The sequence below is a fragment of the Aquarana catesbeiana genome, linkage group LG05 (assembly GCF_042186555.1).
Source record: "Aquarana catesbeiana isolate 2022-GZ linkage group LG05, ASM4218655v1, whole genome shotgun sequence".
Taxonomy (NCBI): Eukaryota; Metazoa; Chordata; class Amphibia; order Anura; family Ranidae; genus Aquarana; species Aquarana catesbeiana.
In genome coordinates this window covers 148,461,018-148,482,469 of record NC_133328.1, presented here as the reverse complement: position 1 = coordinate 148,482,469, position 21,452 = coordinate 148,461,018, and the positions used below count along the sequence as shown (strand labels likewise).

At 44.9% G+C, this 21,452-nt stretch overlaps 1 protein-coding gene across 7 annotated transcripts in view; it reads left to right on the top strand.

The window, feature by feature from the left end:
- SLC4A7 (solute carrier family 4 member 7) overlaps window positions 1-21,452 on the top strand; it is a 202,781-nt gene that overhangs the window by 57,876 nt on the left and 123,453 nt on the right. Inside the window, exon 1 of one of the 7 annotated variants that reach the window (XM_073630269.1) lies at window positions 5,217-5,401. The exons of the other annotated variants lie outside the window; for them this stretch is intronic. Coding sequence (XP_073486370.1) covers window positions 5,366-5,401 — 36 coding nt within the window. The 5' untranslated portion in view covers window positions 5,217-5,365. Of the gene's footprint in view, window positions 1-5,216; window positions 5,402-21,452 lie in introns of those variants that run through there. 7 annotated transcript variants of the gene reach the window in all.

The following is a 21,452-nucleotide window of genomic DNA, read 5'->3' as shown; positions in this document are numbered from 1 at the left end:
CCTTTGCCCTCAAAGCATCTGGCCACACCAAGATTAGTGTGATAAAATGCTTTGCCAATTTCCCAATGGCGCTGTTTATATCCGGCGAAACCTAAGTCATGAAATGCTTGTAGCTTACGGTTTCTTAGGCCATAGAGATGATTGGAGCCGTTCTGGTCTCTGATCAGCTCTATGGTCAGCTGGCTGCATTCTCGGGTTCCCTGTTTGGACAGGAGAGCCCGAGAAAACCATGGAAGACGACGTTCCCTCCCACTGCTTAAAAAAGCAGTCCACTAGGATTGCTTTTATATGAAAGCCGACTGCTGGCTGAAAAGAATGATACCAAGATGATGCCTAAACCTGCAGGCATCATTCTGGTATAACCATTCAAAGTCCAGGAACATACCAGTATGTTGCTGGTCCTTGTTGGGCATACATTGTAATGTTCTTTTTTTCATGCAGCCTGTGGACTGAACGAAAAAAAGATTGATCGTGGGTATGCCCACCATTAGAATACCGCCCTTCATCCACCCACTTCTAATGATGGGCGTTCATGAACTTTTTTTTTTTTTTTTAACTGTGGTGGTGAAATCACCTCCGACAGCACTGGAGTCGCAGCTTTACGTATCGTTGGAGCAAAGGCTGTTGCTGTCAAGATAAGTAAACCCATGCTGCAGATGAATGGCGTACCTGCTAAGCAAATGATAGTTAACAATAAAACAAACATTACAGTATAACATACAATACCTGCAAAGCAAATACAATAAAACATAGTAAAAATAAAACAGAGCGAACGATGGATATAGAACAATAGTGAGCGGACAGTAGAGAGCGAACATAAGAGAGAGAACAATAGAGAGAGGAGAAAAATACAACCACAACTATTTTTGGATTTTTTATTTTATTTATTTTCACTTTTTTTCACTTTTATAAAAACTGTAAAAAAAACTAAACTGAACGTTGCAGATTAGGGTCTCTCAAAATGTGATGGCCATCACATCTTTCGAGACCCCGAGACCCTGTGTTAGTGTGCCTAGGACTGTGTGGTGCTGTACCCTACGCTAAAACTCCACTAGTGTGTGGGAGCATTTGAAACATTCACCAATGCAGAGACCAGGTTGGTCAGGACAGGAGGGACAATAAAAGCGGGTGTCACGCCTAAATCCGCGTTTGCTGCAGACACAACATTAGGGGTTTCTTTGGGTAGGGGTACCAGGGAGGACAAAAGGAAAATGCCTCTCATGCAGCCGCCTCACTGCGTTTGGATTGGGAAGTTGGGCAAGAGCACCGTCTGGAAACAGAAGTGCTCTGACGATCTCTTCCTGGAATTTAAGGAAGGATCCAGTCCCTCCTGAAGTTTTGTATAGCACAAAAGCTTTCAGCAAAGCCAACTGAAATAAACAGACACTTTTTTTGTACCAACGTCTGGCCTTACGGCAATTGGGTACGGTGCCAACAACTGGTCGTTGAGGTCCACATGTTAAGGTCTCCCATGTTAAGGTTGTATTTGTGGACACAGAGGGGTTTCTCCACAACACCAGTCGCTGTAGGAATTTGGACTGCCGTGTCTGCGTGAAACGAGGACAGAACAAAAACATTTTGTGAATCCCTCCACTTCACTGCTAACAAATTATTACACCTCAAGCAGGCTCTCTCCTCCGTCTAACTCTGGGTTCTACAAGCTGTTGGGGAAAGCCTTGGCGATTAGATTGCACGGTGCCACATGCGCCAATTCCATCTTCCTTCCTGGGAAGATACTGTTTGATAGACAAGCGGCCAGAAAACCTTAATCAGGGACACATCAACACAGACAACTTGATCGGGTGTAAACAAGGATGCAAAATATGGTTCAAGTGGTTTACGAGGGGCTGAATTTTGTAGAGAGAATCAAATCCAGGGTCACCCCAAGGACAACAGAGTTCATTGTCATTGAAGTGCATGAACCACAAGATCTGCTCGTATCGTGTCCTGGCCATGGAGGCAGAGAACACAGGCATATGGTGAATTGGGTCAGTGGACCAATATGACCGCAACTCACTTTTTAGTTATGCCCATGAGGAGGAATAGGCCCAAAAAGGTCTTAAATTTGGAAACCGTAATTGGTTTCCAATCTCTGGCAAGGGTCAGCTTGGGATTATCGGCGATGAATTGACTAGCATACAAATTGCTTTGGTCCACAATAGATCTATAGAGATCTTCGGTGAAAAACAGCGAATAAAAATCAAGTGACGTAAAATCAACTGTTTCCACCTGATTTCCGGGTTGGCCAGTGAATGGGGGAAGTACGGGTGCTGCAGAAGTGGTGGGTTCCCAATTAGGATTGGCAAAAGCAGCAGGAAGGGCACTATGGGCTCAACGGGCCTGTGTTTGTTTTCTTGGTGGCAGCGGGACACTACTTGTGCTTGCCACCTCACCAGCTTGAACTGCACTTATGGGACTCACCACGTCACCAAGTGTTACTGCAGTGCTGGATGTACGACCAGAGTGTACTAGGCCGCTGGTGCTTGCCAGTTCACCAGAAGAAATAGCGGCACTAGTACTGGCTCTCTGCTCCATACGAGGGACCTGCAGTTCTTGCACCCCAACATCAGCAGAAGAAGATTGGGGTCTGGTACGCCTGACCTTGGCAGGGACCACAACTCCGTCGTCAGAGCTATCTGTCATGGTGCCGCTGCTGTCTACAGGTTCATATTCTGAGCCTGAATATGACAGATGAGTGACTTTCTCTTCACTATCTGTCATGCTCAGAAACGTGTAGGCCTCTTCACTACTGTACCTTCGATTTGACATTTTGGCCTCTAAATTTACTGGTACAGTAGTGAGACTCACAGGTAAAAAAGCTCCTGACTGATTTAAACGCTACCAAAAAACTTTTAGCGTTCGCAGGGATCAGGCCTGACTCTGCGAATGCTGCAGTTATGTGTTTAGTGACAGTGATCGATTGATATTGCACTTGGGTTGGCTGGGCGGAGGGGCTAAACGCACGTGCTAGCAGGTATCTGGGCTGATCCCGCTAACACTGCATTTTTGGGAACCCTAAACTGCTGGGGACTCTAGTATAGATCTGATCAGATATCGATCCGTTCAGATACTATATTACTAATGGAGGCGTATGGTGCATGGGTGTTAGCGGTACTGGCACTAATCTGCCGCTGCCTGGGGTGACGCAGACCCTATCTGATGCTAAAACCTAGCTTTGATCACCTGCCGGGTGATCAAAGGGGTTAAACCTTTATTGGCTAAAATACGGCGGGTGCCCTTTCGCTATAAAAAATGAACTAGCTAAACTGCGTCACCCGTGACACTTATACTGTGATCACAGGTGATGGGGTAATCAAGGGGTTAAACCTTTACTGGGGGGGTGGGGGTCCCTAGACCTATCTAGGCCTAAGACTAATTACCCTAACACTGATTTTTGCCACTAATGACACCAGTACAGCACTCAAAATAAAATCTGACTGCTGTACTGGGTGAAACAGTTTCAGGTGGTAAAGGGGTTAACTGGAGAGGGGGATGATCGGAGGGTGAATTGTGTGCCTATGTGACCTGGTGTCAGTGTAGTGTTGGTGCAACTCACTGTTTGATGCTCTCTCCTCTCGGTCTGGAGTGAAAAGACCGACACGAGGAGAAATGACATCACTTCCCCTGCTGTGTTTACACTTACGCATGCAGGGGAAGGATCTCATTCGCCAGGAACGATCACCAGGTCAAGGCAAGATTTCACGTATACTAACATGATTTCGGGCAGCCAGACCAACCTGCCGCAGTAAAACTGCTGCGGCTGGTCCAGAACTGGTTAAAACAATATTCAATACATTAAAAAAGTGCATAGAACTCACATTTAAAAGGTGCTCCAGTGCACCAACTGTATACAGCTTATGTTATATAAAACCACGATGCTGCAGCTACTTCGTGCTTCTCCGTGAGAGATGCAATAACGTCTTGCCAAACCAATCTGGCCCTCATTACTACATCACAGGGTCTCGTGACTCATCGGGGATACATTAATTATCACTAGCTCAGCATCATTTGTTTTGAGTGATAACATTCAGGTATGACTTTTATGCAACTTTTGAGAGTTAACATTGAGGCCGGGTTCACACCTATGCGAATTAGATGCGGGTTTCCACGCATCCAATTCGCATAGCAGGAGAATGTGACTGGCTCCCTATGGATCCGATTCACACATCTCCATTGCAGCTGCGGAGCACTGTGCGTCTTTGGCTCCGTTTCAGGGCCGAATTCATAGATTCGGCCCTGATTTGTCCCTGAAACAGGGACGCATGGCTCTCCTGTGCGATCCGCAGCTGGTTCCAGTGTGAACCCGGCCTGAAGTCTATAGCCCTCAATTTGCATGAAAGTAGGACCAAAGTACTGCATGAACTACTTTGAAGTTGCTGCAACTTAAGTGGCACATGTGAATGATTATCCTTCGAAAACATGGAACTTTGATGTCCAAAGTCGCATGACCAGTGTGAATGGAGCCTTCTTGTCAAAGCTTAATTGAGCAAGCTGAAGCTGAAAGCGGATTGGTTACTATGCAGAGCTGCACCAGATTCTGAATACACCTGTGGGGTAAATCTCCCTCTGTGTCCTTGTGTTGAGCCTGCATTGATCTATGCAGCTCAACGAGCATGGGGGGTTATTTACTAAACGCAAAGCCACTTTGCACTGAAAGTGCAAACTACAAGTGCAAAGTGCACTTGAAATTGCACTAGAAGTGCACTTGGAAGTGCAGTCGCTGTAGATCCGAGGGGGACATGAAAGGAAAATAAAAAAACTGCATTTTAGCTTGCACGTGATTGGATGATAAAATCAGCAGAGCTTCCCCTCATTTCAGATCTACCCCTCAGATTTACAGTAACTGCACTTCCAAGTGCATTTTCAGTGCAATTTCAAGTTCACTTTGCACTTGTAGTGCAAAGTGGATGATTTGCCTTTCGTAAATAACTCCCATTGCGTTAACAAGCCCTAAATTGAACTTGTCATATTTAGTTACTTTTTAAAATAGGTCACATTTACAGACTTCCACAAATGACTCAAACAGACTGTAGATTCCCTTTTTTAAAGTCTAGGAAAGGCTGATTTTATTTTTTGTAACATTACATTTTCAGTTCTGGGAGCGTCATTTGTCATTTAGCAGATTTCTTGTCATTCCTGGCTCCTATTTTGGAATTCTCAATAGCTGAAAGCTGGCCCTATCCCTCGAATCTTCAGTAGTGTGTGATGCAGAATGCGTGCCTGCCCTCTGCTTTCATTGGATGAAGACTCCAGTGTAACGGCACCATCATAAAGCAGTCACGTACTCTGCTTCACAGTCCTACCCGGGCTGGATTGCATTACACAGCTTCAAGCCAAGGACATGCTCCACACTTAGGAAACCAGCATGGATCGAAGCCGCCCTCGTAAGGATATGATCTCCGTAAGGCTTGGGCACTTTTTTTTTTTTTTTCTTTTTCTAAAAGCTAAGAAATTGTAATTGGAAGGCATGCTTGCCCAAAGATGGTACCCTCTGCTTCTGATTGCTGTCATTACTATGTTACTTTTGTAGAGTATTATCAGAAGTAGTGCTTTTCCTTTAAAAATATGGCTTTTTGTTTTTTTTTTACTTGGAGAAATTTTTTGTGTGTGTGTGTGTGTAATTTTGTGTGTGTGTGTGGTTGCTTTGACAGACAAAGGGCATTTGCGACGTATTATGTGCTGTAAGACTAGTTAAACAAGTTTGCTGCTATCCAGCTCTGTCTTGAGGCTTAAATCCCACATCTAGACATGTTATTTCCCGTAACTGTCATTATTTTCAGTGGCTCTGATTGGCTGCCTTTTGCTGAAAAGAACAGTTCCAGCAAATCGCCATCGTTGCAGTGTGATGAAATGGTTTATTGTTTCTGAATGGAGTCAATTTTGCCGGTATTGTGTCTGGATGTTCTTCGGCATTCCTTTCAAACTGACACAGGCAAATAAAAAGTGCAACAAAATGCCCCTGATCCGCTTTAGGTTTAAGCTAAGCTGATTCTGTGCTTCAAGGTAATCAGTTTACAGCTAAACGTCTGTTTTTACAGTGCGAGATGCCGACGACTTCCCCATTTTCATGTTTTCTTTTATGCAAATGTTTAATTTGCCATGATAGCACGTTTTTTATTGGTGTCAGGCTTTTTCTTCCTTTTTTTTTTTTTTTTTTACAGGCACATGAATTTGGATTTTGCAGGTGGCTGTCTGGCGGTAGTGCTGTGCTTGTGTCTGGGGGAAGTCTGGTACGTGCGTCAGAAAGATAAATAAATGGAAGTTCAAGGAACTCATTGGTGTTCACACATGCCCCATTCTAAAATATTCCCTGCCTGTTTTGTAGAACGAGTGACTGTGACTTTGTATCTTGCTGCTTTTGATCTAACTGCGTTTTATTATTTACGTTAAAGCAGGCCATGGACGAGTCAAAAACCGAACATAAACTTGTCAATCGTCAGGTCTTTTTTTTTTTTGCTTCATTCGTGTGCCAGCTGCGACGTGCAAGTTTCATGCCTGATCTGGATATATTTTATTTTATCTATTTTATTTTTTTAGGAAAAAAAAACGAATGACGGCACGATTGTATGCATCATTTTTGTTTTTTTGATCAACAGAACATTTGGATTTCAACAACTATATATGGCTGGCCTTCGGGCTTGTTCACACACGGGCAGCAATAAAATATATGCAATTAAGTCCTGGTTTTATGAACGGGATTGTACACATGCCACAGCAGCGATGCCTTGGTTCGCGCCCACGGGGAAAATTCAAATCCATCTCATTCAGTGCATGGTCCTGAAGATGCTTTTTGTTTCAGCCATGGCAAAAGGAAATTTCAAAATGTCTTGTTTAGCAGACAGAACTGCCACAGAACAAAACTCATTCAAGCGAATGAGACCTTGCTGCAATTGCGTGTAATGTATGTGATTGCGGCACAGTGGTGCAGGCTTTTTAGAGTGAAGAGCCAACATTTTCTCCAACGTCAGTTTTGGTCTTTCGGAGGGACGGCAGCCCTTGCCACAAGTGAGGGAGTCCTTTAACATTTTGCTCTGGCCCTATGGAGCCCTGCTGGAGCCACCCTTTCATGTCCATTGCTGGGAAAAGAAATACTGGTGACCTAAACATGCTGCCTGCACCAACAAGCACAGGCAGCCCCAATCAAATAGAATTGCTAAGACACTCTTCTTAGTCGTCTTTTGCTTGCAAGAACCACGCATGCGCGGTGGTGCTTTGAATAATGGGACACGTAGTCTAGATAAAGGGAGATCAGGTTATTGTAAATGCAGTTAGGTGACCAGAGGTTTAGGGAAGCAGCACAGAAGTACCTGTAACTACATTAAAAGTAAGGTGTGTGTGTGTTTTTTCTCTGGACGTTTTGTGCAACAATCATATGTGCGGTGTTAAATTAATGCAGACAAATGTATTTGCGGGGGACCTTTTTGGTACTACTTTAAAGTGGTAGTAAACTCACGTGGTTTATTTTTTACCTACAGGTAAGCCTATAACAAGGCTTACCTATAGTTACAGTAAATATCTCCTAAACATGCATTGTTTAGGAAATATTTACTTTAGCAGCTGCTGGTGCGCTCTGGGCTCTGAATGGACTGTGCGGTCCATTCAGAACTCTGTGCGGCAGCTGTAACTCACGCGCACATGCATGGGAGTGAACGTCATCGCGGCTTGGCCATTCATATGGCTGAAGCCCGGAAGGAGGACCGAGTGAAGATGGAAGCGCCTACAGCGGCGACAGCATGCCGCTGGAGGGATTTGTTTTCAGGTAAGTCTGTCATAATGCGCTAGTAGGCAATGCCTACTAGCGCATTATGACTTAAAGTGGTTGTAAAGGCAGAAGGTTTTTTTATCTTAATGCATTTTATGCATTAAGATAAAAAGCCTTCTGTGTGCAGCAGCCCCCCTCGGCCCCCCTGATACTTACCTGAGGTCCCTCCCTGTCCAGCGATGTCCACGATTGTCTCAGCCATCCGATTATCCCTTCTGATTGGCTGAGACACAGCAGCGGTGCCATTGGCTCCCAATGCTGTCAATCAAAGTCGGCTAGCCAAACAGGGGAGAGAGGTGGCGGGGCTGGGTCGGGGCTCCACGTCTGAATGGATTCAGGGAGCTGTGACTAGGCTTGGGTGCCCCCACAGCAAGCTTGCTTGCTGTGGGGGCACTGAACAGAAGGGAGGGCCCAGGAGCACAGAAGAGGAGGATCCGGGCTGTTCTGTGCAAATCCACTGCAACAGAGCAGGTAAGTATAACATGTTTGTTATTTTTATAGGAAAAAAACCAAGACTTTACAATCACTTTAATTGCTCAGGGCCCAATTTGTTTTTTATTTTTTGGTGCGGTTTACTACCGCTTTAAGCTAGCCATACTACTTTCGTTTAATGCTGAACTAAAGTCTTTCTCTTTTCTTCAATGGTCTGACATCATCATTAGGCGCCGGCATTTGAGCATGGTTAGTTGCAGCCGTTTTCTTTGCCCAGTGTGGGATGATGTGACTCCTGCACATGTGAAGGAGTTCAGTCTTCTAGCACACAGGATCTGTGCCAGAATGTGATCTGCGCTGTGCTTGCACAGACGGGTAGGGTTATTTTACTGCAGAAAAGACATTGCATTTTTTTTTTTTTGTTCTGCAATAAAGCGTCCCCGCTTGCTAGTAGTTTTTAAAAAGGAGACATTGGTTCTGCCTTAAGGGCTAACCATTCCTGTTTAGATTTCTCTGGTTTGACCCTGATGGGCTGAACGAAAGAAATCACTTGATTCCTCCATCCGCGCTAAATGTTGCAGATAGAGGGATCTCCCCTGCTGGCTGGTTGTGTATATAGATATCCATAGCACCTGCAGCTGTCTGAATCCCAAAGGCTACATTTGTTTGAATGCATTTGCTGTTCAGCTGACAATTTTATCACCCGCCTCCTTTGATTTTTGCATTGAAGTTTGTAAATTTGTAAATACTGTTGTGCTCATAAGTTTACATACCCTGGCAGAATTTGATTTCTTGGCCATTTTTCAGAGAATATGAATGAAACTCAGGAATGAACACAAACTTTTCTTTCACTCATGGTTAGTGTTTGGCTAAAGCCATTTATTATCAATCAACTGTGTTTACACTTTTTAAATCATAATGGCAACAGAAACTACAAATGACCCTGATCAAAAGTTTACATACCCCAGTTCTTAATACCGTGTATTGCCCACTTCATTTGCCTCAGAGTTCTCCAGCATGTTAAGCCTAGTACACAAGATCAGAAAATCTGATGACAATACGGCTTTTGAACTGATCATACAATAATCTGATCTTTTGTACAGTACAGCGCTTTTGAGAGCTGATCATGGCCGTTCATCCCAAATTATCCAAAGGGGACAAACGTGAACATTTCTCATGATACCAGATTGTACGATTTTCATGTTATTCCATACAGTATTTGTCCAAAAAAGACCAGAAGTGCAAGATCACGCATGCTCAAAAACGCAAGAATACAATAACGAGAATTTTTGTAAATTTAGTAACCTCCTTCCTTTTTTTTTCGATATGAGACTAGCATGCAAAAAAAAAAAAAAACGGACAATCATTCGTCCAATATTCTTCTGTGTACCAGGCTTTAGTGTCTTGCTTTTAATTTATGGACTGATACTATCTGAGATAACATGTCTTCCTAATAGCAATAAAACCTTTTACCTTCCCTGAAGTGATAGATATTTGACATGTCCTAAAATCACTTGAATGCTGCTCCTTGTTGCTGTAAACTGTTTTTTATTGGCATATAACACTCACTTTTTCACCATGAAATTAGGGTGCAAATAGCGGGTGTGTGTTATACGCCAATACTTCAATTTTAGCTGCCTCGGAGGGGACAGGGAGGGGGGCGGGACGAGCGCCGGCAGATTACATGCAGTGAGAATCTCCTGTTTACTTGGTGGCCTCTGTAATAGGAAGTCCCGTCTCCTGGGCCGCCATTGGACCACTGTTCTGTCTGTCATAGGAGATTCTCACTGTATGTAATCTGTCTGCGCTCGTCCTGCCCCTTCCCTGTACCCTCTGGGCTGCAGATGGGCATCGATCAGACTGCACTGATGGCAATGGCGAGGCTGCTGCATTGATGGCAATGGCGAGGCTGCTGCACTGATGGCAGTGGCGAGGCTGCTGCACTGATGGCAGTGGCGAGGCTGCTGCACTGATGGCAGTGGCGAGGCTGCTGCACTGATGGCAGTGGCGAGGCTGCTGCACTGATGGCAGTGGCGAGGCTGCTGCACTGATGGCAGTGGCGAGGCTGCTGCACTGATGGCAATGGCGAGGCTGCTGCATTGATGGCAATGGCGAGGCTGCTGCATTGATGGCAATGGCGAGGCTGCTGCATTGATGGCAATGGCGAGGCTGCTGCATTGATGGCAATGGCGAGGCTGCAGATGGGCACTGACCCTTATTTTGCTTCAAAGTTTCTTATTTAAAATTTAAGTTTTTTTTGTTCTTTTTTTTTTTTTTTGTCACCATGAAACTTCCCTCTTAAAATGAATGTGTGTATTATATGCGGATAAATACGGTATTTGTTTCCTTCCGAATAAGCTGGCCCCTTGAGCGCTGGCTCTGACATCTGGTTTTGCGGGTGACTCCTTTCCCTTGCAGGGTCCCAATAAAGTATACCTAAAGGCAAAACTTAGTGGAGAGGGATTAGAACACTTGTCAGTTTTTTTTTTTTTTTTTTTTTTTTTTTTTTTTATTGCTGTCTGTGCCCCCGTTAAGGAGATTCACCCTCTCTATTTGTCCTGTTTACCATTATCAGTGAAAGTAAAAAAATAAATAAATTTTGGGTTGTCCCCAGAAAAGTAATACAGGGGAAATCTTCCACCGATTTATACTAGTTCCAGGGACTCAGGGGTCCCCAAGAAATTCCCTTTATTTGAAGGTATTTCCTCTCCTCTCACTTCCTGTTTGGCTATGGGACAGGAAGTGAAGGCAAATCTCCGCAATGGGACATAGATGGCAAAAAAAAAGAAGAAAAACTTTCCTAAAGTTTTTTTACTTTAAGCCACTTTTTTGCAGGCTCTCTCTTAATTGGCATACCGGGGATATGCTGATGTTGGTTGTGCCAAAACGCACATGCAGCCCAAGATTACAAAGAAACGCAAGACCTACCTCGGACCCCTTTTATAAGTGATGTGATTGCCAGCAGCTCTCAGCAGGGTTGTCCGATCAGCAAAACTGTGTGAATATCGATGTACGCTGTCACAAGGCACAATAAGACCTTTCGATCTCATGAACGTAGTGAATGAAAATTGTTGTAATTAGTGTGCAAACTCCAACTGCAAGTTCAGAGAAGTGCACACAGGTAGAGGGAGGCTATAGAATGGCAATAAAGCAAGTGTTTGATTTTTATAAAAGAATCTTTTACTATACGGCCAATGGCCACCTCCTGCCGGACATCCTTTTGAGCAGATGGAAAATTGTCAGGTTAACAGATGCGGCAAACAATAATATGCAGCCACTGTTTGGGTATTCTGCCAGGTACTGTCAAAATACAATAGCCACAGCAGCAGATTCCTCAATCTGTACTGTATACCTTGGATGGGGAATTTTGTTACATTATTTTCATTCAGCCCGCAGGTTGACCAAAAACGATCTGCGTGTGTATACCCAGCTTAAGAAAATCTGTTTGCGTTTTAAAGGAAGGGAGGCTTTAATACTACTTTAATCAACTGCAGGTTAAAAATCTTCAAGCTATTTTGACATTTATTAGTGTTTGCATAACAACCATGAATTGGTCATCCGTTTTCTATATGAATTCCAGTAGACTCTTACCAGCTGTTCGCCCTATAGTTTCCTGTTTAATTTGACCCAGTTCTGCCCATGTTGCTCATCTACTTGTGTGTTCTGATTACATGGTTGGGGAAGGACCTGTCTGAGACAGTGCGGGTGTGTTCCGATGTCTCAGTGCAGACAGTTGTAATGAGTGCTAGTTAGCTGAAAGTCTAGGTTCTTTAGTGCAGCCTTTTCCTATCCAGGGTTGTATGGAATTCTAAAGGCTGATTGTACCCAAGTCGATCCATCAACCGACTTTGGTACAACCTCATGTCAGATTTTTGCATGCGATTAATGCTTGCGGCTATGCCACTGACACAAATGATCTTTTTTAGTTTTTTGCAGGGGGAGAATTCTCCCCCCCCCCCCCCACCAGTGTAAAGCCAACTGTACACTGGTAGAATTTTGTTCAAAGCTTTTAGTTTTAAAGCGGAGTTCGGCCGTTTTTTTTTTTTTTTTTTTTTTTTTTGTTGTTTTTTTTAAAGTCAGCAGCTACAAATACTGCAGCTGCTGAATTTTTTTAAATATGGACACTTACCTGTCCGGTGCGCCCGCGATGTCGGCACCTCAAGCCGATCTATTCCTCGGCTGTCGGGTGCTGCCGCCGCCATTCTTGGTAAGGGAATCGGGAAGTGAAGCCTTGCGGCTTCACTTCCTGGTTCCCTACTCTGCATGCGCGACTCGTGCTGTGCTATCCCACTGGTCCCTGCTGTTTTCTGGGACCCGTGTGTATCCCAGAATACAGCGGGGGGTGGGGGATAGTGACGTAGATACCTGCGGGTGGCTCAGGTATCTATGCCCGGAAGTGGGAGCAAAATAACCGTATTAGACAGGTATCTGCTTCCCCCCCTCCCCCCTGAAAGGTGCCAAATGTGACACTGGAGGTGGGAGGAACCGGAAAAGCGGAAGTTCCATTTTTGGGTGGAACTTCGCTTTAAGAATGTTCATTCGCTTTTCTAGTCGTTAGTGAGTCAAATCGGGGATGGAGGTTTTCTGGCTAAGGCCAGCCATACATGGATCAGGTGTGTGTGTGTGTGTGTGTGTGTGTGTGTGTGTGTGTGTGTGTGTGTGTGTTTTTTTTTTTTTTTCACATTTTTTGAGGGGACTAGAGGGCTAAATGTTTTCCTTTTTTTTTTTTTTTTTTTTTTTTTTTTTTTTTTTTAGTTCGTGAACATTAGGGGTTAATTTCTATAGGACCTAAAAACATCTCCCAGTCCTTGTATTTCTGGGAATTGTTTCATCATGTAGTCACCTGTTCAGGGACTGTCCGTAGGGTATACACACAAGACTGGTATTCCATCAGCATACTCTTACCATGGACCTTGCACTGTTTGTTTTTTACTTTAGTATTTTGTCTTCTTTTTCTTGATCAGCAGAAAATAAATAACAGGTATACTTGAACAGAGCTGGACAAATGTCACTAACACAGTACTTGTTCCAATTTGGAACAAGTACTATGTATAAAAAAAAAAAAATACTGTTTGCTTTGTGCAGTATTTAGTGCACCTGACCAGACTTGCTTCAGATGTATAGCTAGTTTTAGGTTACCGGACCAAATATCCTGAAGTGTGAGAACCGGTATCCAGTTCACAGGCTTGTGTGAAATGTGCTGTGGTCATAAATTCTGGTAGGACAGCATGCTACAATGTACTGTATGGCAGTCTAAACTTTTGTCTGTTTTTATGCCCTTAAACGCTTCATCTTGTGTAAATTAGTAAGTTACTTAAAGTGGAGTTTCACCCTAAAAAAAAAATAAAAAAAAAAAAAAAAAAATTTGGAGAAAAAAATTTTTTTTTTTACTCGCCTGTAAATGCCTGTTGCTAGGGGGTCCCTCATAGTCTGCCTCCTTCGATGCCTGGGCTCCTGACGTCACTTCCCTCGGCGCAGGAAGGGAGATCGCCTCTCCACCCTCCCTCTTGTCAGTCATCTGGGACACGTGACCGGTCCCAGATGATTGCGGGGCCAGTGACGGCGCGTGGCTTTTAGACGTCCGACTTTTAATAATCGGACAATTACCTGTCCCGATGCAGGGGAACGAAGCCCCGCTTGTCTCCCCCGCCTCTCTGCGGCGCCGGCATTGTAACTGTGGGCGCCTGGCTGTGGCTTCACAGCCAGGCACCCACTGTGCATGTGCGCGCCGTGACTGGCCGGGCAATCATTTGGGACCTGTGACGTGTCCTAGATGATTGCCGAGAGGAAGGGGGGAGAGGTGATCTCCCTTCTGGTGCCGCGGTGCGCTTGGAGGAAGTGGGACCTGGGACCCTCTAAAAAGAGGGTATCCCCCCCCCCCAAAAAAATAACATGCCAAATGTGGCATGTCAGGGGGTCACCTCCCTTAAAGCGGAAGTTCCATTTTTGGGTGGAACTCCGCTTTACAGCAGAGTTCCACTCAGAAGTGTAACTTCCGCTTATCTGGAAGTTCCTCCGCCGCCAGGCCAATTAGAAAGCGCTTCGCATGCGCAGTAGGGAACCGGCTGTGAAGCTGAAAGCCTTCACTGCTGGGTTCCCTTACCAGGAATGGCGGTAAGTGCACTCGACAGCCGACGCGAAGATCGGCTGCGGTGCCGACATTGTGGGCTCCCTGGACAGTTAAGTGTCCATGTATTAAGTCATCAGCTGCAGGATTTGTAGCTGCTGACTTTTTTTTTTTTTTTCGTGGGGGCTAGAACACCGCTTTAAGGTTAAACTGCCTCTCTTCCAAGTCTCATCATGTGGCCCCGTGTCTTCTTACACTTCCTGGGACTGAAAAGTTTCATATTTGCGCTGGGATCACCATTGAGATATATTTTATATCGCTATCAAATATCCTCTCAATTGTCTCTTCTCCTAATGAGCTTTAACATGCTAAAGTTATTTCAAAAGGTCTTTTCAATATTTTAAAATCTGCAGATTTTATTAACGTGGCATTGAGCTCATATTTACAAAAATGTTGACAGGCAGGGTTTTTATACAGAAGTGACCCTAGTGTTCATAACCACACTCCATTCCTCCATCCCCTGCTATCTGTCACAGCCCAGCCATTCAAGTGGCTGAAGAGGCCCTACTTCCTATTTTCTTGTCTAGGCAAGGATGACCTTACCCCCACTGTGTGCATATGTGCAGGATTTTTATAACAGAAGAGACCCTAGTGTTCATAAATGTTAATGCCCCCCATCCCCACCGTGTGTCCTGGTGATGTGACACCCATGTGCATGTGTGGGAGCGAAGACCCCACAGCCCAGCCAATCAAGTGGCCAAAGAGGCCCTACTTCCTCTTTTCTCATCTACCCTGTTTCCCCGAAAATAAGACCGTGTCTTATATTAATTTTTGCTCCCAAAGATGCACTAGGTCTTATTTTCAGGGGATGTCTTATTTTTCAATGAAGAAGAATACGGTACACATTTTTTGTTGAACAAAAAAAAGTAAATTTATTACCTGTATATGGTACGGTAGTAGTGGTCATCACAAACCAGCATAGCCAGACAAACTGTGAATCCTACGGTATCAAGAATTTCTTGTTACTTCCATTTCCATGTACAACAATCTATGGTACATTTACTGATATTTACTGGTATGAACACAAAGTAAGATTTATTCAATGACAGTCATGTCATCATCTTCTGGAACATCATCCTAACAATCCAAACCCTGAATTTCCTGGTGAATTTCTTGTGACTCCATTTCTTTCAGAATCAGTGGACCAAATCTCTCATGTTTAGCAATAGCACTGTCCTTAAATGAGTACTTCTTGTCAAGGTAGCCTGCTCATAGTGCATTTGCAATGCAACTGCAGTGATTTTCTCCCATGAATTCTTCACCCAAGTCACAACCTCTTGCAGTTTAGGTTTCACAAAGTTTCCACGCTGATTTCTCTCCATTCTGTTTTCAATGTTGTCGTTAATTTCCATGCGCAAATTGTCCTTGAATGGCTTGTTTATTGCAATATCAAGAGTCTAGAGATAGGCCGTCATTCCTGCGGGAATCATTATTTGATCTATTTTTCTTTCGTGAAGAAATTTCTTCATGTCTTTAGCGCGGTGAGTGCTGGCTGCATCCCAGCCTTGTACGTTAAAAAAAAAACGCATAAAAACGGAAGTGGAGGTTAACGGATGGTAACAGATGGTCATCCGTTTGCCCATAGGAATGCATTGTCGTCCATTGACAGATGGAAGAATAACGGATAAACGGTCCTTCCGTGTGAAAGGGGCCTAAGGCCTTCAATTCCTGTGAACTTTGACTTTTTGGAATTTCTGTAATGTGCACCCCTCCTAAAATGTTACAAGCACTAAGAAGTTTGTTCAGTCTGCCAGTTACAACCATGCTTTTCACCATCTGTTTTTAACCTTGTTAGCGTTGATCTGATCACATACTATACTTATCAATCATAGTTGGTGTTATATCTTTGTGTGGAGGATTAGATGATGACCCCAAACCTTGGCACACGCTGTGCATGGCTTATGGTGTAAAGCTTTACTCACAGAGAGTCATAGCTGACAGAGTGTGAGTTTTTCTTTGTCCCTTTTCCTGCCTCCTTGACAACTGTTAAGACTGATAAAATTAGATATGTATCACCTTCCAATGAAAAATATAAAGAGATCCGTCCTTTCATGAATCTCGCAGTCCTGGAACATAAAACATAGCAGCTCATATTTGTGTGTAGCCAAAATTTGCAAAATTCACACTTTTTGTGTTAGTGTTGAAGACATCTGGTTATTTTCTTAAAAGTGGTTGTAACCCAAGAAAAAAAAAAAAAAAAAAAGCGATCCTGATCCATAGTGCTTGTGCTGTGTTATTCCCATGTTGTAAAGCGCTGCGCAAACTGTTAGGGCTATAGAAATCCTGAATAATAATAATTTGTCCCTCTCTATGTTCTAAAAAAAACCTGGTTGATCCTGCCAGTTCCTGTGTCCCCCTGTCTGTGCTGGCCATGGTATTCGTGGCTGCTGATCCCTGATTCCCGTGATCAGTTTACATGCCTCCCTCAGCCCGCTGCTCTCCTCTCCCCCTCCCTGCCTGCCTATCGGCTCGGGAGTCTGTAACATAATTGGTGTGAAATCCTGCTCTGTCACAAGATAATATAATGTGCTGTGTGTGTTTAAAATTTATTGCGGAAAATACCTTATTTACATTGCCACTGGGCGCTCACGTGACCTCCAGCTGCTCTCCTCCTGGCTGACAATAACAGGGAATCTTTGCCTCTCCCGCTGTAGTGCTGGGAGCTGGGAAGGAGAGCTCCGGCAGGTCACGTGAGCACCCAGCGGTGCTGTAAATAAGGTGTATTCTGCAATAATTTCATACAAACACACATACTGCATATTAAACACAGTTCTTCGCTGTATTTTATGCTGTGTATATTTATAATTCTGTTTAATTTAGTATGTAGCACTGTGGCCCGGTGAGATACGACATTTCATTCTACCTTATGTCCTCACGTGTAGTAGAATGACAAAGCTTGACTTGTATTATCCTGTGACAGAGCAGATTACAGGATTTCTCTCTAGACCTTACAATCACTTTAAGGCAAAATTAAAGCAAACCCAACACAAAAACAACAATGTAATCTATTGCAGATTACCAGTTTGTGGATGTGGTGGCTGCGTTGGTTTTTCTTTTATCAGGCTTTTTTCATTTTACTTGATGATCCTGCAAATAAGACTCTTGCTGTCCTAGAGTAGCAACACTGCCTCCCCCACTGTGTCTGTGGGGGAAACCATGGTTCATACCCAAGCTGGACTACAAATATGTCTGCTTATCTTCATCTCTCTTAAATTGGGGTTGGGATTAGTCGTTTACAGAAGGAAGATATGGTTTGTGCGTACTGTTCAGCCATTTGCTCCTGCTGCTGTTATTCAGATCCTGTGATGAGGGAGCGGGGTTGGGGCCGAGCCCTGCTGTCTTTGTGTCTCTGGACACACACATCCCCACTTGGGATAGATCCTGCTTGAGTGCCCCCCATAACAAGTGGCTTGCTATGGGGGCACTCGTCAAAGAGGAGAAGCCAGGAGTGCTGGGGGTGGACCCTAAAAAAGGAGGATCGGGGCTGCTTTGTGCAAAACCATTGTACAAAGCAGGTAAGAATAACTTTTTTTTTTTTTACTATTAGAATCCCTTTTTAACTGCTTGCTGACCGTATACTGCATATATATGGCGGCAGAGCGGCTCCTCTGCGCAGGATCACGTACCTGTACATGACCCTGCACTTCTGGGTCTGGGGCGCATGCGCGCTATCAGCGACCCGCTGTGATTGGCTGCCGCTGGGTTCAATCAGTGGGCCTGGCGTACGCAATGTCCACCGGACCCGCCGATTGTTCCAGAGAGAGACAGAGCGGCCGTCTACCTATGTAAACAAGGCAGATCGCCTTTCTGTGAGAAGGGGAGGTAGTAATCCTGTGTTTCTGCTAAGCAGGAACACTGATCTCTGTCTTCCCACAGTACAAACACTCCCCACACAGTTGGCAAGCACTCCCTAGGAACACATTTAAAGCGGAGTCCCACCCAAAAATGGAACTTCCGCTTTTCGGATTCCCCCCTCCGGTGTCATATTTAGCACCTTTCAGGGGGGAGGGGGGAGCATATACCTGTATAATCCAGGTATTTGCTTCCACTTACGGGCATAGATCACCGCAGGCTTCGCGGTAATCTACGCCATGTTCGGCCCCTCCTCCTCCAGAAGACAGCAGGGACCAGTGAGGACACGCAACGCAACTCGCGCATGCGCAGTAGGGAACCAGGCTGTGAAGCCGCAAGGCTTCACTTCCTGGTTCTCCACCCGAGAGACGAGGGACAGATCGGCATCAGGTGAGGATATCGCGGGAGCCCTGGAAAGGCAAGTGTCCATATTTTAAAAGTCAGCAGCTGCAGTATTTGTAGCTGGTGACTTATAAAAAAAATGAATAAAATTTGGCGGAACTCTGCCTTAACCCTTTGATCACCTGGTCACGAGGGGGGGGGGGCTAAACCTTCCTATAAAAGTGATGTAAAATATAAAGCATATGGAAAATAAACAGCTCCCTTTTTTTATATGTATTTTTTTCTGTGTATTTAGTGGTTTGCCTGAAGTTCAGCTTTAAATGCCGTTCTAATATTCGCTGCTCAGACAGGTTCTCTTTAAGATTGGTGCACAAACGGCCTAGATTTTTTCGCATTAGTCTTGCATATGCACACAGAAATGCCTGCCTATATGAATAGTATTAAGAGCCAAGCAATTTTTTTTACTTGGTGGAAAAAGTTGTGCTTTGGTTTTCTATGAATTTTGTTGTAGCCTTCGTGATGGGAATTTTTGGGCTGTGCGCCACTATTCCCATACAGTACCGTACTGTCAAAGTGTTTAGTGCAGAGCCTGTGAGGCAATATTATTGTGTTTATTATTACACTTAGGGAACAGATCTCATCTAATCATATGGCAGTTATGAATGGTCTCATTTGTTAAGATATACTTAGCGGTTGCCAGTGGTTTATTCTTGGAAGGTCTCCTGCGTTCCTTTCATTAAGTGCAATATAAAGTAACATCAAGATTTACAAGGACATGCCTGTGTGTAATGTTATCCTAGTAGACATGCAGCTTCCACGTGAATGGAGTTTTTTTTTTTTTTTTTTTTGCCTGGATGCTGGCACAGGGGTCATCATTCTGCAAATCTAAAGTGTAAATGAATTGATGTCTGCAAGGTAAAACGGCTCGGTCATTACAGGTGCAGAAAGCCATGTTGGCCTCAAATGTAAAAGAATATGAGCTAGAACATTGCAATGGACTGAGCAATCATGACGTAGAAAGCTTAGCAAGCCACAGTAGCCATTGTATAACCTCAATGAACGCCATGACCATGGGCGTCCGCAGGGAGAGGCAAGGGGGGTCAAGTGCCCCCCCCCCCCCCCCGGAATCAGGGATCGGATCTTAAATTCAGCACAGTTGCGTCGCTATCAGGGTGCGGGCAGCCCGCACCTGGGTGCCACCCGCCAGTGGGGTGACGCCATTAAGGTGCTGTCAAGCCCCCCATCAGTGTAATGTGACTTCGGGCTCTTTTCCATGCTCAGTCCAGAAGAGAACTCGGTGGTGCTGTGACAGGAGAAAGGCGGACTGTGGGCTATCAGAGGTCCTCACTCGCCCCCCCCCCTTTCTCCTGTCAGGAAGAAGAGATGCTGGCTTTCACCAGGTTCCCCGACCAGCTTCCTGGCCCGCTCCATTCCTTCCCTATTGGCCATAACTGAGGGCCAATCAAAGGAGACTAGGAGAGGAGAGCATCATGGGACATGTAGTCCCAAAGATTGGCGGCCCCATTTTCCACTGGGAGGAGGCTACAGCTCTATCAAGAGAGATTGAGAGACTGCAGCCTGAAAAAAAAGCTGAGGGAGAGAGTGCTACAGGACAAAGAACGAGGAGTGTGCTGGGCGGAAGCCAGAGAGAGCCACGCTGCCCAGCGCCTCCAGAGGGAGAGCCACGCTGCCCAGCGCCTCCAGAGGGAGAGCCACGCTGCCCAGCGCCTCCAGAGGGAGAGCCACGCTGCCCAGCGCCTCCAGAGGGAGAGCCACGCTGCCCAGCGCCTCCAGAGGGAGAGCCACGCTGCCCAGCGCCTCCAGAGGGCGAAAGACTTAGCTACTGTCAGGGTACAGACATGCTACACTACTGACCAGAGTCACTCCCAGCAAACCTAGAGTGAGCGATCGTCCAGCCGGAGGGATCACTGCTGTAGTTTCGCTGGGTCTGGTAAGAGGGCCTTTATCCATTACTTATCCTAGGGACTGTACTATGTCTGCAGTTTCTGGCCATGATAATGTGATCATGACATTGTCGAAAAGGGGTGGTGCACAGGTGACCCTAAAATGATGCGCCCCTCTAAAAAAAGTTGTGCGGACGCCCATGGCCATTACTAGTGTGTGCAGGGCCAGATTTCCATGGCCGTAGGCAAACCCAACCCATGTTCCTTTGTGCTCTTGTATACAGAATGTTTGTTTCTCTTCAGCTTATTGAAGAACACAGTGAATCTTTAAAACTTGACTGTTGGAAGGTCAAGATCTAAAGATAGCTGCTGTGTCCTTCAATGAAGGCAGAGAAGGTTTTTTGGTGAGTATTAAACTCCCAACCTGTGTTACTTATGATGAAGTGCGGCCGATGGCTATACGGGGAGAAAAAGTGCCTCTGCCACCTATAGGTGCAGACTTGCTGTGCGTAATATAAGGATGCCTGTGATGGCCCATACTTCAACTTCCTTTTGAAAAACCTCACTGGAAAACGCACGCTATTTGAAGTTGGATGGCTTCTAAGGAACAAAACGGGCGCACTTTGCTAAATTAGACCTATTATGCACACTGCATGGTTCTATGGGTTCCCAGGCAGTGCTCAAGTTTCTTTCCACAAAAGAAAAACACATGATATCAAAGATAGATGAATGTATTTGGGTGTATTGCATGCAATCCAAAACCAGTTTTCAATCTTTTGGCCCTTCTGAGAGGAGTTGTCTATTCACCAGAGGAAAACGTTGCATTCTTTTACTCTAGACCAGGGGTGTCAAACTCCATTTGATCGTGGGCCGCATCATGGTTGTCCTCCAATGAGCCAGTTCTATCTGTAAGACTGGAGAAATGTATGCAGGGCTTTTTTTCTCACCTAATAAGTTAAAATCTCAACCCCCCCCCCCCACACCGAACTGCATTGAAAGGTGGTTGTGGCCAAATGTGCACTTAGGGGGAGGA